Consider the following 20,624-nt stretch of genomic DNA (forward strand, 5'->3'; position numbering starts at 1 on the left):
ACTTTAAAAAAAATCATATTAAAATTCCTGATTAAACAAAATTTTTTGGTGTTCTGATCTCAAATTAATGCCATTAGTGCATGACAAGCCTCTAGAGTAAACATGTATATTTAATTTCATTCAATTATGAGGTTCTCTTAGAATTGAGGTTTAACCTTCAGTGGCAGCCAATGGGTTCTAGTAAAAGGCAGCTTGGGCGCAATGCTAACCATTATGCGGATGGTCACAAAATTATAGAGCCTTAATTTCCATTGGCTCACAATGTGTTGAAGTGGAAATATTTCAATTTATTTTTTGAGTTCTCCTAGGGTTATTTTTCGGCAATCAATTTGTATCAGCAAAAAGAGGGAAATAAATAATATCCACTGTAATAAAATACATTATTTAATTAAGTCACACTGAAACAAATTTGTAAACATTCTATATCAAGGAAGTATCAAAGATGTCAAACTGAATTATTGATATCTGTAGATATGAATTTAAAATTGTCACCAGCAAAGAGTTGGAATTGAAAAAATATGCACAGCAACAAAATACAGTCAATTCGCTATAACTCGAAGTTCGATAACTCGAATATTACTATAACTCGATTTTTTTATGAGTTCCCGACCCTTTTATCTTCAATTTCATGTTAATTATTCTCGATTACTCGAATTTTACTCCCTTTAACTCGATTTTTTTTAGATCTTTTAAAGCAAGAAAAAAAACCTAGGAGCTGATATCTTGCCCCTTCCTTTGCAACAAACACACACAATGTCTTTCGCACTCTTCATGGAGAAGCTAAAGCTGTCCCTCTTGAAGTATGTGAACAGTGGTTAAATGAAACGTTACCAAATTAACTTCAAGCATACAGTTAAAATGATGCTTTCAATATTAATGAAATGGGTTTATTTTTTAAATGTCTTTCAAATAAGACTATGATGTTTAAGGATAAAAACTGCTCAGGGGGTAAAATGAGCAGGAAACATTTGACTGTCCTAGTTGTAGGAAATGCGTCTCGGACAGAGAAATTGCCCTTACTTGTTATCGGAAAATACCGAAATCCCCGATGTTTCAAGAATGTCAAAACGTATCCTTTGGATTACAAGTCTAACAAAAAGTTTTGGATGACATCAGTTTTATTTGAAGACTATGTAAGAAAATTGGATTAGAAATTCTTCGCTAAAAAAAGAAAAGTGATACTCTTTATGTATAAATGCACAGCGCATAGTGATCTACCTAATTTGAAAGCAGTAAACTTGCAGTTTCTCCCGCCAAACACAACAGCAAAGTTGCAGCCGATAGACCAGGGTATCATAAAGTGCTTAAACAGTCTTATCGTAAATGTCCTGTCAGAAAAATGATCTTAAATATTGTAAGCATTTGGAAGATTTGTAATTGATAAGCATTAATTAAATAATCCGATAATATTTTGAAAGTCTAAACCGAAACTAACGGTAAGTCGAACTTCCGATATGTCGAAGTTTTTCGTCAGTCCCATCAGATTCGAGTTATCGCGAATTCCCTGTACATTAATAAATTAAGTTATAATAAAACAAATTTAGAAATCTTCAGCGTAAATAACTTAAATGATTTACTTGTTTAAAAATTTCCTTTGCTTCAAAAATATACAAATTGGAAATTTGTATATTTTATAATCGAGTAATATCTATATCGCCTTGGTTTATTGGTTCTATTAACATAAATGTTTGTTACAAAATATTTTGTTTTTATATTTAATTTTTGACTAAAAAAATGTAAAATTTTTTTAAAAAATGAATAAAGCTACAAATGCATAATTTTGAATGATTAAAAAAATTGCTGTTAATGAAATAAACCAATAAATGATATGTTTGTTTCGAGTCTCAATACCAACTTAAATATGGGAGCATGAAATAAATTAGAACCAAAAATTTAAATTGGCAGCAATAATACAGTGGTTATGGCACTAAGCTATCATTTTGTATTTATTAGGTTCCATAACCAGTGATTTCACCAGTTTAAGATTGACGGGTACCAGATTGTTCGGGAAGTACTGGCCTTTACTTCCGGTGAGCTGATTACATTGCTACCATCATGTCATCAGTTTAAAAGATATGGAAAAATCCATAGTTCTCCTGCCCAAGAACAGCTAGCCGCAGAATTTTAATTTTAAAGATTAAACTGCTTAAAATGAGTAGTCCTATTAGTAGTATAATTCCTTATGTAGAAATTACATAATGTGATAAATAATATTTATTTAAGGTTGCAAAAACTAAAGCTTGGTTATTCCATTTTAAATCAAAACTCTGCTTTCATCTTCCATTTTGCCAGCAATAATTTCAATAATGTCATTATTCTAAATAAGTTACAGGAAATCCAAACCTTGCATCCAAAAGCCACAAGCTTCAGTATACACTCTAGCAGGAACATAGACGTGAAAACTTCGTTCAGGTAGCTTAAAATGTCTAGGTACAAATTGCTTGCGTTGTGGTACTACAGGCGCAGGAAGGGTGTATGAAGAAAAAGAAATAATAATAAAACAGGGCAGCAGGAGTAACAAAATTATGACAAAATATCACATAGGATGGGGGCAAGGTTTTAAAACTGCAAACACATAAAACCAAGCAACTATATGAACTCAGCAAATCATACCTCCAACTGGAGTACAAATTATTACCATTAAAAATAATTTCAGGATGAAAAAAAAAGGAAGGTTTTATTTCTATATTAAAAACCAGTTGGATAAAATAAAAAAAGTAACAAATTAAGTACATTAAAATGCACTTTTTCATATTAGAAAATATTTGAATTAACTTTTCTACAAAATAAAGTTATCAAATGCAACAATTTCATCATAAATAAATTAATCATGCATTTCATTCTCATAGAAATGAGAAGAACAATTAATGTTATATGTATATATTTCATGCTAAACTTTTTATTTGATAAGTGGAAATGAAAAGTGCCCGGAATTACGAGTGCTTGCTCGGCTTTAGTGTGGGCAGAGATGCACAGCATGCAGTCAGGCATAGGATCGAACGAAAAACTACTAGAGGCAGGAAAGCAAGACTTAACGCTAGTATAACATATTATTTTACCTATTATTTCACACAGCAACATCATTTATGCAAATTTTAGTAATAAATATACTAAAACACTGTAACTAAAGTTTTAATCCTTCAAAGCTAAAAAAAAGTTGCTTTTTTTATAACTGTTATAAGTTTTATAACAGTTAATCATGACTGTTGCTCATGTCCAGTCAGTGGGCTACATGACAATTATGAAAATAGTGCAAAATGTCAAGATAAAAAAAAGCCACAGTTTAGTTAAAATGAAAGCTGTAGATGAATTTAATTTTGTTCAGTTACTTAATTGCAGCATTGTTTGGATTTATGAAAATATTCAAAAAATTAATTATTTATGGATTTTAATGGTTTTTATTCAGTTGGAAAAATCTTGCCATTTTTATTTTTTAAAAAATATATGCCTTTTGTTCTTTTTAAAGTTCTGACAATTGTATCCAGAAAATATATACATATTTAAAATAATGCTTTGCTTTAAGTTTAATGCATTCAAACTGCGACTTTTTTCATTTTCTTAAGTGAAAAACATTGGAAGAAAATCTTTAACAAAAAAGTCAATTTTGAAACAATGTATAATAAGGTACTTTAAATTATAAAAATAATAAAAAAATAGAAAATTCCATGAATCAATTTTTTTTTTCATAAATGGAATTAGCAATTGCGTATAAGCTAAGAAGGATTCAAAACTTTAAACCATAGTGCATTACAAGCTAGTGTACATAGCATGAAGTTGAGCGACCACTGCTGACAATGATGCATAAATAGGAATAACACAATTCTATATGCATTAATGATGCTGCTAAACAAGATGCTAGCAGCATAGTAGAATAATTTTATCATTCAATGTCCAATATGCATTATCACATGCAGCAAAATTGCAATTTAATTAATCAAAGGTTCAGGTGGGATTCAATAAATAAAGAATGCAATTACTTAATTGCAAACTTTAGTATTAAAACATATATTTTATCTACAACTACCTCCAATATTACATATAACGCTCAAGTTTAAAAGAACCATAATATATACAAATCTAAAAACTACTATTACTTTATCCCTTTGAAATAAAAGCTCATAGCTGAAAATTGCTAATAAACGATATTGGAATCAAAATAAAAGTAAACAATATAATAAATCAGATCATCTTAACTACATAAAACTAAGCAAAGAATCTTGGAAATGTATTTGTAAATTATAATTTAAAAGTCAATGCGAATTATTTCATTAATTTTTTAGATTGATTACTAAGGAATAAAAATTAAAATGTCTCATTTGATAATAAAAAGTTCAAATGTTTCAAAAATGTCCATTTTGAAATTTAAAAAAATGCCCATTTATAAACTCAAGAAAAAAAAAAAAAAAAAAAAAAAAAAAAAAAAAAACAGTTTAGACTTTAACAGATACATTATGATATTAAGTCAGAAATATAATTTCTAATTGAAGTTGTAAGATAGAATGATGAAAAGCTTCCAAAACATTTTAATAAAATAATGCAAAATGCAATAAAACTATTAAAAGAAATAATTTTATAAAATGCATATAAGTACTTTAATACTTTAGCTCGTAAGTGTAACAGAAGTAGGAAAAAGTTTCACCTCTGATGCTAGAGCATTTGTAAAAGTGATAAGTTTTTTTTCAAAGTGCAGTAAAAATGGCAGCATTATATTAACTAATGTATGCAGAATCCTGCTGTGGCAATAAGCTTGATTGCAAGTTAGACGATGATTTTATCTTTTCAATAATAAAATTAGCTGAAAATTTTTTTTTATTTGTTTTATTTTAGTTCAATAAAATGCTTGAATGTTTTTTTAGAGGATTTTAAGTGTTAAAGAAGACAAAAGTAATTTTTTTTCTTAACATCTAAAGTAAATTACAATTTGATTTAACTGCTATAACTTTAATTTCCCTTGTTTTTAAACTTATTTTTTATGTTAGATATAATGCAGTTTTACATGCTTGACAATATTAATCTATTACACCTAATAAAGGATAAATATTAATGAGTGATATTGCTCATCATCAACAGAAATGCATTTCAATGAATTATCTATACAAATTTACTTCCTCAATATATAGCAGAATTTATAACCTTTAATAAAAAAGAAGTGAACAAGAGTAAATTAAAATATAATAGAGACACTTAATTGTAGAGTGCTTACTCTTCAAATCTATTAAATGTTATCTATAAAAGTTAATTGGAGGTTCGACTGTGACAATGGAAAATAGAAATTTTGAAAAACCCATTACTGTTGTGTCACAGGGGAAAGTTCATAAATGCAAGTTCCTGCTTATTACTGAAACCCTTCTAAGCAAAATATGATATATTGAATAGTGGAGTTGAAAACCCTTCATAGGAATGTTTTTATACATTCTACATTGCTAAACTTAGTTACTTTGAAAATTCTACATGAATTATGCTTAATTTATAAGGTAAGAATATTCCAATTAAGTTTCATACAAAATACTTAATTATAACTATATAGTTTCAAAATTAATATAATTTTTACAAATTCACTTTAAATTCGCAACTCAACAAAATTGACTATAATATTATGCAAGTAATTGCAACTTTGATTTACAAACCCTACGTAAAAATTGCATTTTCACTGGAACAATGTATCTGTTAAAGTCGATGCTTTATTGGACAAAATCAAAAGTAAATAAGATATAATATTTAGTTGAAATTTCTCTTTCACTTCAGAAGTGCGTTATCACTTGTCTTTGAGAGTTAATATACTATTATAGATTTAAAAAAAAACTCTTTTGTAAGTGAAAAATTAAAAATAACAATACTTTTTGGTTTATTTAAGATTTATTTCGTTAGTGAAAGCCAGCAGTTAATTCAAAGGGCTAAAGAATAATTCTAAGGGATTGTCCCGCCTTACCCTCGTTCCGAATGCCACGATCTTGAGCAAACATTCAAGGGAGAAAAGTGAAGTGAAGGTAATATTCATATACTTCAAGATTTTTGTAAACAACGGATCTTGTCCGTCGTGCTATAGTAAGTCACAAATAAAGATAAAGACATTTAAAGGGAGAGAAAGTTTGAATTCAAAAATATCACAATAATCATAAATAAATTTCATTTTAAGAAGAGACAAAATATATTGAAAGCAAAAAACAAAATAAACAAATAAAAATAAAACAAAGGTCTTGATGGATTGTGCAAATAAACATGTAATACAAGATAGCCATAGTTAAAATTGAAATATTTGGTGCCGAAATCTACCACTGAACTGTTCAAGTGCAATAAATAGGGTTAGTCACACAAATTTACAATATTGATAATTTTTTTTAATGTAATACTTAGCAACACATTTTTGTGTAGAAAAAAAAGCAAGTCGAAAAAAAGATTTTGATAAATTTTAATATTAAACAAAAAAAAAAAAAAAAAAAATTACATATAATAGGCTATAAAATAAAATTGGCTATATATTCACAAAACATTTTAATTACAAACAAGACCGATTTTTGAAACTTTTTCTTGGGGGAAGGGGTTGATTTTCAGGTAGCTTAGGTGGTTAAAGAGGAAAATGCATGGAGCACTATGTATGAAAATAAGATCTTGATTTCCTTGTGCAGAATATAAATATTACATGTATTTTATACATATATATCAGTTATATTTTGTTATATATATCAATTATAGCATATATTAGCTATACTTAGCTACATTACGAAAATAACAGTTTAAGTGAAAGTTAACCTTTTACTTTTTAAGCCCCCATTTATATTTGACCTTTCCTCCTACTTGCAATTTTTTTCTTTACACTTTTAATTTTTCCTTTTTGTATTTATTTTAATATGAATATCAGAATTTCCTCCACCATGACCTGCAAATAGTATGCACTTGGTTACATTTTGACCCAATAGTTTCCTAGTAATGGAAGTTTCTAAAAGTTGAAATTTTAATCATGGCTATAAAGTACATTTAGAAATAAATTACAAGCCTAAAACGATTATTGTTTTCATTTGAATTTATGAATAAGTTCATATGAGCAAAGCACAAATAATATCATAAAGTGAGAGAATATTTTAAACTTAAAAAAATTATAATTTCAGAGAAATTAAAGGATGAGTGAGTAAAATTAAGATACTCCTAACCATTGAAACAATAATAAGCAAAAATATACTAGTCTACAAAATAAGAAGAACCATAAATACATTGGTGTCCAAAATTTAAAGCTTTCATTGTTAATTCAATTTGCCAAATGCTTAGCATTATTGGCACTTAAATTGTAACAAGTGCAGATTTTTTCAACATAATAATAAGACAATCTCTTAGTATTTTTCACTGATATTTTTAGATAGGTTTTAAGTTTTAGAAAAACATATTATTAAATCAAAAAATCTTTCATCAATTTCAAAAATCTATCTACCTATTTATATACACAAGTGTTTCATTAACTAACAAAGAAAAAAAATGTCCCCCTCAAAGTAACAATAACTATTTTATTTTATTTAAACTAGGCATATTTTTAATTTCAGGTTTTTGATAAATATTTACAATCATAGATTTTAAAATGAACTCATTTTCGGTAAAGATATTCAATTTAATCAATGTAACTTTTTGAGAAAATATGAATGCAACAATGAGTAATGTAATTTGAAAAAGACTATAGACTTTGGACATCTGTGCATTTGTTTAAAAAAATCCTGACAATAAACCAGATAAATATTTGAAGCAATGCTTGATATTTCCACATTGTTGATGAAAATGTCTTGCATACTAAATCATATCGATAAAAAACCATTAAGTAAACAGTAATATAACAAAAGAAAAAATTTTGTTTATGAAAAATATATCATGTAATTTGATAAAATAGTATTTTAGAATATTTAGAAAGAAATACGTTTATAGTATAAACATTCAGCAAGTAGAAACAATCTGCTAGTGTAATTAAAGCTTATAAATATTTTTCTAGTTTTAGAGATGTATTTGTACAAATTAACTTTGCCAGGATTATTTAGATTCCTATGAAAAGTTTAATTCAAGTTATCAATAAATTAATATTTTTTATTATTATTTTTCCCGATGAACTTAAAAACAAATTTATGAGCTTATAAGCCATAGATATAAGTTACCCATAGGAGTTAGCGAATTCTGTTATAAAACTTTCAAAATTCAAAGCGTAAAATTAATTGAGTTTTGAATAAAAATTACAATAACACAAGCAAATATATAATTGAAAGTTTAGTATTAAAATATTATTATTATGTATCTAAGAATTACATTAACAAAACATTAAAAATTAATTTTAATTTAATCAAAGACTTAAAGTGTATTGATAACTATCAAAAGCAAATTAAACTAGCAGTTGATCTTTAAGCTATATTTGTGATTTCAATGAGATGCAAGCAACGCTTCATGTTATAGCAGTTTTAATTGATAAAAGAGTGAATTGATATATGTGAGCATAACAATGGTTCAAACACTACAGCCATGCTTTAATTTATATTAAATCATGCTATTAATGATGCACATAAACTATTAGTTATTGGTAGCAAAAATTTGATACAGCTTCACAGTCATTTTTTTTAATTACAAAACAATATCATTTTTACATCATTCAAGTGAAAGTTTGAAAAAAAGTTTGTTCTAAATTTACTTTTAAAACTGTCAAATATATGCATTTTTATAATTTTTTCTGTCTAAAGGTATGCAGTAAAAGGAAATTGCTATTTTTACAAACTACAGGGTGTCCTGTAAATGTTGTGACAAACTTCCAGGGGAGGTAGGTTACACTATAAAGATCAAGAATTGCATAGAAACACATGCTTGGAGACACCACTAGGGGCACTTTCCTATTATGAGTATAAGTCGCACGTCTTTGAACATTTCTTATTCTTAAAATATCTTAATTTCATGCCAGTTTTATATTTTTAATAGATATCTGCGTAAATCGCATTAAAATAGACTCAGAAATAGCTGTTTTATTGTAATTTAATTATTTAGCGAGATTGCCCGGTTAATCCCCAAATTACAATAAAATAGTTAAAACTGAACTTATTTTAATAGAAATTTTGACAGTAATTATATAAAGAAAACAAGCATAAATTAAGATAATTTAGAAAAAACAAAGAACCTGTTCAGACGCACATGAAGAAATAGTTCACAATAGGAAAGCCTTAGATGACATTTCCAGACATGGATTCCTATTCAATTCTTATGGTTATTTTTACCTTCTCTAAAAGTTTATTGAAGCTTTTACAGGACACCCTGTATATGCAAAATGATTTTAGAATAAAAAACATAATTTTTTTTCTCAGTTCATCAGCACTTTTAAGAGATTCAAATTTTTAGTCCCACCTTTATTATATTACCAACTGTTTTCGAAACTGCATATTGAAGAGAATTGAGTAACCTATTTTAATGATACATATCGAATATAACTATTACAGAGTGTTATTATTTGATTGGTATAATCAAGAACTTAGAAGGGGAACAAACTAGAAATAAGCATTAAGATTGAAATGACTGTGAAATTAAATAACATATGCTGTATCAACACCACATAGTAAATATGATAGCATGCACCCAAATTTTACTTTTCATAAATATCTAATTTAAAATTCTCTAACATCAAAGATCAATGCAGTACAGAATATTTAATTTTAATAAACATTCACATACCTCATAGTCATGCGTGAAAATAAGTTGCAATTTACATGTTATAAATGAACAAAACTAAAATTATCGGTGAAAGGTTTGATAACATAACTAGAAACAAAATAAAAGTAGCAATATGTTATTTTGAAAGTGCTCAGTTATGAACAAAGATGAATAAAATTATTTTAAATTATATATGTAAAACCTCTAGTTATATTTTCAAACCTTCATAGTCTTAAAATTTATTCACTAAGATAAGGAGTTACAATTGCATTTGCTTTTACCATCATTTTTAATACTTTGAAACGAAAAAGAATGATAATTAATTAATAAGCTTCATTGTGTTTTCTTTTTAAAATTATAAAATTATTCTAATTTATCTTACATTATATATGTAAAACCTCTAGTTATATTTTCAAACCTTCATAGTCTTAAAATTTATTCATTAAGATAACGAGTTACAATTGCATTTGCTTTAACCATGATTTTTAATACTTTGTAACAAAAAAGAATGATAATTAATTAATAAGCTTCATTGTGTTTTCTTTTTAATATAATACGAATGATATGCAAAAAATTTTTAAGTCAAATTTTGCTTATAAAATGCAGGTAATGGGGTTAGATAGAGGAAAAAAAATAGAATACAAAAAAATTTTATAGCTACAAATAGTACTAATAGCTTGAGAATTGTTACTTAATATCCATAGAATTAGTTATAAAATTAAAAAATAAAATTATAGAAAAACATATTTATTTCTGCATTTTATGGAATAAAAGAATTGTATGTTGGTAACTTTACTCCTCCTATGTTTTAATTGGCAATAGCTTTAGTTCACTTATATGATTCAATGGATTTTAAAATAGATGACTAAATTAGAATTTATAAACATTAATTTTTTTTAAAATTATCAGATAGTTACACTAAGATTTATTTTATAACATAATTTAGAATAGTTAAAAAGAATGCAAAAAAAAATATTTTCATTATATACATTCAGCTCAGTTAAATTTTTTTTATTATTGATAATTTTAAAATTAATTCCGCTGCAGTTTATCAAAAATAATGTTCATTATACTAACGTAACTGTACAAACACTTGTAAAATAAATTAGTTCAAGTGGATAATGTTAATAATTTTCCTGTATTAACTGCTTAATCACTAAGTTTTATTCATAACTGCACATCAAAACAACATTAAGCAGCAAACACATTTTCAGATTAAAATTGACATCAACTGATATTTTTTTGCTGATACTGATGTGCTTTCTTAAATGGTAACAGCTAATGCATCCTAAATGGTAATAGCTAATGCACATGATAAAACTATATGAAACTATAAATAGGAAACACAAATACTTTTGATCATATTTAATTATAACATAATAAGAGTAATAATGGAATATTATGTAAATAAAAGTATGTTAAATATTGATATTTTAAGTGATAAAACAAATGGTAAATTTTATTAAAGATTATACAAATATACACTACATTTTTATAATTTAATATTTGTAATAACAATGTAATCTATGTATATAAACTATGAAAATGTGCTTATATGGGGTAAAAAATATCAAAATTATCACATAAATAACTAAACTAAAATATATATATATATATATATATATATATTTAACAATAATAAAGTATACATATTTTGAAGGAAAAAATATTTATTTATAGATCTTTATTTAAATAAATGAAGCGGATTTAAATTTTCAACCAAGTAAAAGTTATAAATAATGTAAAATGCTAAAAAAATAACAATAAAAAAAAATTATTAGAGTATTTGCAATCTGTACAAAAAATAATTTGATACAGATCTGTAGGTTATGCTATTTTAATACTTATGCGATAATAAAACATTCCTTTAAACAAAAGAAATAATAAATATTTTAATTAATTTCAAACTTCAGAAAAATGTATAAAATTTAATAGAAAGGGATTAGTTAATTAGCAGTTTTTAAAAAAGGTCAAACTTTGAAAATAACCTATATATGATATAAACAATTCAAGTAGTTTTATCTATACCTCAGAATAATTAAAAAGTTATTACTAATTTTTATTCATTATAAATTTATTACTAAGAAATGATAGTATTATACAGCAGTTATCATACTGCATAATTACAGTTATTTTTATAATATATATATATAATAAATATTCATAACAATATATAATAAATATTCATAACAATGAATAATAAATAAGACTATTGATAAACATAAAAATTGCAGTGGTTTTTAAAACATGTTGCGGGAAACTGCAACTGAAAAAAAAAAGTGTCAAGTGAATTCCTCTCTTACCTTCATCATCAGTAAAAGAGTATTGCACACAATGAGTAACATGATGAAATATTCAAAAATGGTTGAATCTACCATCAGCCAAATACGATACTTTACACCAGACTTATTGGGTGGCATATATCTCTCTAAAGGTTTTGCGTGGATCGCAAAATCGATACACGATTTCTAAGAAAGAAAATATATATACAAAAATATTTAAAAAACTAATATTAGATCAACATTGTTTGAGAGCACAAATGATATGTATAAATAACAGACAGATAAAATTGTTTTGTTACTATAACAACTATTATAATTAGTAAGAGACACAATAGTCTTAGTACTGATTATAGAACTTGTTGTAGTAACAAAATGAAGAGATAAAATCAATTCAAGGAGGATCAATTGAGATATAACAAGGACAAGATTAAGTGTTCTAGCTGTATGTAAAATTTTAACTATATGGAAAATGGTAAAAAAAAAATATTTAAGAAAAGTGTATTTTCTGTGAAGGTTAAATTATAAAGGTAGGTACTTCATTTACGTCACACTAGAGCTGCATAATGAGATACTGGTGACGGTCTAGAAAACATCCCTGAGGATGATCCAAAGACATGCCATCGTGATTTTGATCCTCTGCAAAGGGGATGGCTCCTACAGTAGAACAGCTTAACGAGGACCGATACCGCGCACCCTCGGTCCCTACACAGGCTGATAAAAGTGGTCACCCACCCGCTTACCGACCGCAGCCAGTGATGCTTGACTTCGGTGTTCTACTGGCAACCGTGTCTTTACGATCAGTCCACTGCAGGACGTTAACCCATGAAGAGTGTCGTGAAAATGTTCTAACAGCATTCAGGGCTGCTTTTATGAACACATTACCAAATTAACATTACCAATATTAACCAAATTTTTGAATTAACACAATGAGTAAAGAACCAGATGCTTTCCCCCCTTTTCTATAAAACATTTTTTCTCACAAAAAAATCAATCCTTATCTCCAGATTTTTTTTTGAAAGGAATTGGAAAATTGCTGTATTTGTAAATGTAATAATTTCTATTTTTAAATTTGAACCTACTTAACAAGAAATAAAATTAAAAATTGAACTTTTATACATATGATTTGCAACATGCTGACTATTCTTTACTACATTTGCCTCTCCTAAATCTGAAAAAAGTGTGAAGGGCAGTAATTTAAAAGAAATATTTTTCAATTATCCAGATTTTTCACTATCTGGATCTACCTGTAGTGAGAGGCAAAAGGCTAAAAATTTTCAAGAAATATGCTTCTAATAAGAAAATATATTAACACTAAAACATGGATATACATATTCAATACTTTCCTAAATAAGAAGGTTTTAAATTTTAGAGTTGTGACTTACTGAAATAAATTTACTACCTACATGTTGTGCTAATCAAAACCTTAATAGGCAAAATTAAAAAAGGGCAATATTTTTCAAGTTATAATAACACCTTTGTGTATGCGCTACTACAAAAGCTAGAAATTTGGCAAATTTTAGGCTTTATTGGTAAAACCTAGGATTTAAAAGGGGCTTGGTAAAAGACCACAATGGAATCTATTAAAGCATACTTCAGACTTTTTTCAAGCCATTTTGGCAAAAGCTAAGTTTTTCAATTAAAACCCAAGATTTACCAGTCTTGGGATTTTTATCGTAACATATGAATCTAAAAGACTCCATACATAAGTATTAGTTACACTACATAATTAATCATACAAGGTATTATTAATTATAGTACAATAATATTAATATAATACTTAATTGTTTATACACAAATAAGTGTAGATTTCTAAACGTTTTCTTCCATAGAGATTTTTCCTCAAGATGCTATGTAAGTATAATTTAAATCATATATGTAGTCTTGTTAAAAAAAAAAAAAATTGCATTTGATAATGTCTCAAAACAGCTTTAAACAATTAAATTCATTGTTTTGCCATTATTGGTCCTTTTGAGAAAAAAAAATTCTACAAGCAACTGATGATTCTTAATATTGTTTTCAAATCTAAATAACTGCTTTTTTTAAACGAAATTTAAGATTGTTACTTAGAATATCACCAAAAATAAAGTACCACTGATCTAAGAGAAAGATTATACTGCTGAAATTCCTTTAAGCAATTATGTTCAGTTTTCAGGCTCTAAGTACTTTTAAAAGAAGAGATGACAATTATTGCTATGATTTTCGGCTTTTTTTTTTAACATTCTATCCTATAACGAAGACTTACTTGGTTCTTGTCTAAATCACCTTCCTCCAGCTCTTTCTCCCCTTGCTCTTGAAAAGTGATAATAATTAAGGCCACAAATATGTTGACAAAGAAAAACGGGAATACAATGAAAAACACTATGTAAAATATAGCCATCTCTACACGAAACCTGGGAAGAGGACCTTCATTTTCATATGTGGAATCCATAGAATGTTGTAAGACTCTGCGAATTAAAACAAGCAGTATATTAGATTTCTGACAATGCTTTAAACCCTTTGTGGTGCTAACACTTTCAATGGCCTGTATAATAGGCAAAATGAGAAAAAAAAATTATAAATCTAGAGTAATTATTATTTTATATGTAGAAAGGTTCAGTTAGATTGGATACTATACTACTAAGAGATAAGTAAGCTTATTTTATATAGAAACATGCTCTCAAAAGTAATAAATATTGAGTAATACAAGTTTTGATTAAAAATGTTGTTTAAAGGCTAACTATTGAAAAACATGTTTTCAATTATTATCCTTACTGATGAAGTACAAAATTTAACGGTTTTAATTTTTAGCAGTTGAATAACTAACACTCATCTTACAATCATTAGAATTTATCTTTTATTATTACAATTTAGCCATTTGTGTGCTACTTTTTTTTGACTTCAACAATTTTTTATTTCAGCAAGAAAAACTGATTTCTTTCACTACTCTTCAATGAGAAAGTAGTGCTCACCGGAAAAAATCTGAACATTCTTACCCCAAGTTAAAATGGTAGGAAGGGTTAGTCACTATTTTGTAAAATATTAATATAATAAGCAAATGAAATGACTGTTTTAATTTTGTACAACATACATGCACAGCAACCGGGAGCTTTGGCAGTAAGCATTAAAACTTTTTCTAATCACTACAAAATTTTTGAATGAGAGAATGTTTTTAAAAATTATTTCTCTTACATGATGAGCAAGTTCAATAAAAATGATGGAAAATTTCATTCTATAAATAAAAAAAGAAAAGAGGTTCATCATCAAGTGTAAAAAAAATTCTGTGCTTCGCCAATCAGTAAATAGATTAATGATGTTGCATCATATAATTTTTTAAATACTATTTATGAGCATTCAAGAAATTTGGTTGTTTTAGTGTTGCTTTTTTTATATGAATTTACAACATCATTTTGATTTTTTTAAATTCAGTAATCATACTGAATACATGCCGTTAATAAAATATCATGCTAAATTAATGAATCAAGAAAATATAAATAAGGAGGCAACACTTAAAAAAAGTCAGACCCATGAAATTCTAAAAGAATATTATTAAAAATTGCTTAATAGCATTGAAAAACAAAGATTTCAAATACTATTACCGTAAACCGGGGCGAGTCTACCCATTTTAGTTTTATTTAATTTTCACTATTTTAAATTGCAAAAAAAAATTTTTTTACCGACGGAGGACTTAGTTCAGACTCTAAGGAAGATGGCGCTGTAGTAGCTTGATCCGTTTTTATTTATTTGGTGTCTTTTTAACCGACCTGTTCAAACGTCTTTTGAGAGATTTGTATTGGAAATCAGCAAACTTTTAGTTGGTGCTCCGTAAGTTTATTATTATTATTACTATTTTCACTTTGGTTAAGTTATACACTTATCTAAGACTAAGATTACATTAATTTTATATGGAAAAAACCAAAAAGAATGTAAGTTTTGCTGTTGTAAACAAAAAGCCAGAATTCGCGGGGCAAGTCTACCCATTCGTATTTAGTTTTAATAAAGCATAATAATATAATTTAGAACTTTGTTTATATTAAAATTAAGTCATTTTAAATGAATTTGAGTATATTATTTTAATTCTGCATTGATAAATTTATCATTAATAAGAAAATTTATAGGTTAAATATAAATGTAAATATAAAATATGTTTATTTTACCTATTTTTTCAATTTTTATATTACAAAATTAACTTTTTTTACTTAATGCAAGTTAAATAAATTATTATTTATTATTACAGATGGTTCGAAATTATATTCCCAAAACAAATGGATTTAAATGTTACAAAAAAATGCCACCTGAGATGGAAAAAGCTATCCAAAGGATAAAAGCCAAACAATAAAAATATTAATTTTAATTTATTTTTATCAACAATAATCAGAAAAAAATGTTATTTTATAATGTTAATGATTATAAAAACAAAACTGTGATCAAAATGTGATAATCGATCAAATACAATTTGTGTTATTTTATGAATAAAAAAATGGAATATGTAATAAAGTTATGAATTTTACTTCATAAATATCCTATATAGTAACTAAAATAACAATTTAATAGTAAAATTTGATTATTTACAATGTTAACATTCATTTTAGTAGAATGGGTAGACTTGCCCCATACGAGAGATTTGTCAGCAGTTCTATAAAAATATACAGTAACAGTGTAACTGTTAATATTTTCTAAAATCGATTTCACAGCTTTAAAGAAGGATAAATAGCGATTCCGAAACACCTATTAAAAGCCTTTTTTCTTTAATATTTACAAAAGTTTGACCACTTGAAAGTTGACAAACTGAAAAAATGGGTAGGCTCGCCCCGGTTTACGGTATTTTATTTTACAAAGGTATTAGTTATTTTGCACAATTTTTGTTATCTTCAAGCACAGGTAATAAAATAAGGGTTTACTTCACTATTATAATCCATGATAGTAGAAAGTTATTGTTTGGAATTAAACCAGTTAAATGTTTGTGCACTCTAAAGAATTGATGGCGCACTTTGTTATACAGATTACGTTTTACTGATATGGCTGGTACAAAATGTCGACCACAAGTGACAGTACAACATGGTACACAGCAAGCAAAGGTTAAATTAAAAATTAATAAGCAGTAATTAAAAAGCAAAATGAACTTACGAAGGCCACCCTTCCCCTGTTTGTACAGTAAATAATGTTAACATCGCTGCAGCGACATTATCGTAATGAAATTTACGTTTATCCCACTTCCTTTCCTCTACTTTCGGCGGTTTATCGCCATCACCAAACTTAAAATATTCACCTCTGCAAAAAAAAATTTTCAATTAAACATGATTTTCTTAAAGAAAAATATTGACTTTATTGAATACATCAAAAAGTATAAAATAAGAGATAAAATGCTACATTAAAGTTAAAAAAGAAGCTTTATAACAAACTTCATTTAAAAATTAATTAGATATAGTGAAATTAATAACTGAAATATAACTGTAATATGTTAATTTTTAACTCTTTAGCATAACCCTCCATTACTGCAACCATTCCTTTATAAAATCAGATATATGATGTCCCATTTCCTATTCTATAGACATCATGTCATTTTAATACCCACTAGAACATTTTTGTATTTGAGTGAAGAAATTCACTTTAAAAATATTTAAGGTTAAACATTTTAGAGCTTTCAAAGCAAACATTTTTCAATTGTCAATGGATAGCAAAAGTTTGAGAATTAGAAAAGCATATTGCATCCTCTTGTATGAATTGTGTGTGAGCTTGTAATATGTAAGACTGTGCATATTCAAGATGCAGTTAAATGCAAAACAAAATTTTTTTTTTTACTCTTTCTATATTTTGAATCATACAAGTTTAAGATGTATTGAATTACGAATAAATTCTTTTCTTTGTAGGGCTAATAACAGAAAAAAATATTTTTACAAAAATAACTTTTAATATGTAAAAAGAATAAAATAGATAGGAAACAAAATATAAATAGATAGGAAATTTATCAATCTTGATATTTTCGTTGCAGTCATTACATTTAAAACAGATAATTGTAAATAATTCCTGTAGCTATATTTAAAACTGCATACTGTTGTTTGAGAAAAGTTTTTGATTTTCCCCAAAGTTACTAAATTTTTCCTAAATGGTTGATCAGTAATGTAGGGAATTGCGTCTCCATTAATAAAAGATTCAAAGAACACTTTAGAACATTGCTTTCGTAAATGACTTAGTAAAACATAATTTTAATTAAGTAGTTAATTACTATACAAAAATAAGTTTTATAATTTATAATCACATAGTTAGATTCCAAACTTTAAAAAGTTAATATTAATAAGTTAAAAATTTACTGCAATACAAAAACAATACAATTACAAAGTGCAGCGGAAGGAAAACTAAAACTTTTGTGAGATAAATTTTTTTCTACACATTAGTCTACTATAAAACTATCTTAAGCCATTACAAAATGACAGAAAAAAAAGGGCAACGAAGATGGAATGTAATGTACTTACTGACATTCGTCTTCAGTAAGCTTAGACTGATCAGAACAAAAAAAGAATTTGCCATTGAATAATTGAACAGCTATCACAGCAAATATAAATTGAAACAGAATGTAAACAATGAGGATATTGAAGACATTTTTTAAGGATGTTACAACACAATCAAAAACGGCCTGAAAAAAAAAGTCAAACATTTTAGGACAAAAACATACTGAATTATAGTTATTTTAAAATACCAACCATAAGTGGATAACAAATATTTAACTAAAAATTTAGAAAAACACAGATTTGAAATTGTTACTTGGTCAGGAGGAAAATAAAGAAAACTATTATTGTTTTTAACTCTTGTAAACATTTGCACTCAAACAAACAGATGTAAGAAAAATAAATTACAAAAGTAATAACTGAATAAATAAGCAAGTAAAGTTCAGTTAAGAAACACAAATTTTAAAATGTCATGTGATTAGGAGGAAAATTAAGAAAACTAATTTGTTTCATGACTCGTGTAAAAATTCGCACAGAAACACAGGTATAAGTAAAATGAATTACAAAGTAATAACTAAACAATTATGTTGTAAAACTTTGAAAAATGAGTGTATTCAGCTTATCTATAACTTAGCTACTATTACTAATCTATAACTTCAATAGCAGTGCCAAGCAACAAATCCAGTATTTCATATTTTAATCACTGTTAAAATGAAAATGTTGTTTTTTAAGTTGCAGAGAGATATAAAATATATGTAACATAAAACGCTTTGACAAATTTTTTTATGTTATTTCTTTATCCAAATTTTCTTTCTTAATTTATTATTCAAAACAAAACCCTTTCTTACATTCATTATTCACGCCTGGCATTTTAGCTCTAAATTTAGAATAAAAATTGCTAGAATAAAAATTTTAAAATTTTCCCTTAACCAATCCTGAGAAATAACTCGACCAATTTTTTGAACGATTTATAATTAGAATTCCCTTTTTGTTTGTAACTCAAGAGATTATCGGGATAAGTTTGCAAGATTTTCCCAAACTTTTACACGGAAGTACTTTTGTGTGATTTCGATGTTCTCTCAATAGTATGAAATGATATAATAAATAATATTTTCGAATGACCTGGCCTGAGACCTGTTTTATATCACCTTTCAGTAAGAATTTTATATATATAATAAATAAAATTCACATAGTACAATGAAACCCCTAGGGAGGGACCACTCTCTGTTTCACAGTAAAATGGTTGTTAATGGAGGTTGATGGTTCTTCATTACCTTCATTAAGTTCAACCTTCATTAACCTTCATTAAGTTCAAAATTTAAAAAAAATATATGATTTTTCACAAACAATTTTAACTTTAGCCCATGAAATTTTCTTGGAGCGGAAATGCCACTTGTGTTGGCATCATGAAAACTGAATTGATGAATAAATTTGAGCATCAATAAAAATGATCCCTACTGATATAATTATGTGTGAAAACAAATTTACCAATCATGAAAGATAGAATAAACAAATAAACAATTTAAGTTTGTATTTAATTTCACATCATAGAAATTAGTTAGCTTTAAAGCTTGTTTGAAATGCTTAGTTTCTTCTATAATAACTTTTTTTCTCTAATTTAATTTTAAATAAATCACTAATAGCATCGTGTAAGTGCACTTTGACTGCAACATGAGGTTAAAGATAGTTTTTTAGAGATTGTTAAAAAGAGCTCTCTAAATAAGAGCCTCACACAAATATTTTGAATAGATTTTTATCTACTTATTTATTTTGTTAAGATTTCTTGTTTTGATAATTTATTATGTTTCCTTAATTAACCTTTTCTGCATTTGGTGCGAAGGATTTCCGGTCACTAGAAGAGGTTTTGATGGTCTCTCCTAAAGGTTTTCTTCAACACAAAGTCTATGAAAAAAATTCTGTGTATCCCAAAAATGGTCATAAATAGAGGAGGTCATTACATAGAGGTGGTCTTTCCTGGAGGTTTCACTGAATATGCTTTTAATAGTGATACTGTAAAGTAAACTATTAAAAAAAATGAGTTTTTTTTTTATTTGTAAAAAAATTTACTTATCAGGGGTCTGTTTAGAAGAAATTTGGGTTCGTTAACGAACCCTTCACAAAATATCTTTCCATAAAAACGGACCCTTCACAAAATAATTTATCTTTTAATCGGACCCTTCACAAATATGTTTATCTTCATTATTATTTTGTTAATCGAATAAACCCTTCCCTGGGGGAAAGACCGTTAGAGGCAAACTAAGTT

At 26.7% G+C, this 20,624-nt stretch overlaps 1 protein-coding gene across 1 annotated transcript in view; it reads right to left on the minus strand.

Moving 5' to 3' along the window:
- Positions 1–20,624, minus strand: part of LOC107438207 (voltage-dependent calcium channel type A subunit alpha-1) — a 668,849-nt gene that overhangs the window by 68,911 nt on the left and 579,314 nt on the right. Inside the window, exons 28-33 of the mRNA XM_087153325.1 lie at positions 18,389–18,549; positions 17,043–17,186; positions 14,182–14,383; positions 11,961–12,125; positions 5,930–6,040; positions 2,344–2,454 (exon numbers count right to left, since the gene is read on the minus strand). Of these exons, the coding sequence (XP_087009451.1) occupies positions 2,344–2,454; positions 5,930–6,040; positions 11,961–12,125; positions 14,182–14,383; positions 17,043–17,186; positions 18,389–18,549 (894 nt within the window). The remainder of the gene's footprint in view (positions 1–2,343; positions 2,455–5,929; positions 6,041–11,960; positions 12,126–14,181; positions 14,384–17,042; positions 17,187–18,388; positions 18,550–20,624) is intronic.

Source organism: Parasteatoda tepidariorum, chromosome 10 (assembly GCF_982258835.1).
Source record: "Parasteatoda tepidariorum strain Cologne lab strain chromosome 10, Ptep-v5.0, whole genome shotgun sequence".
Taxonomy (NCBI): domain Eukaryota; kingdom Metazoa; phylum Arthropoda; class Arachnida; order Araneae; family Theridiidae; genus Parasteatoda; species Parasteatoda tepidariorum.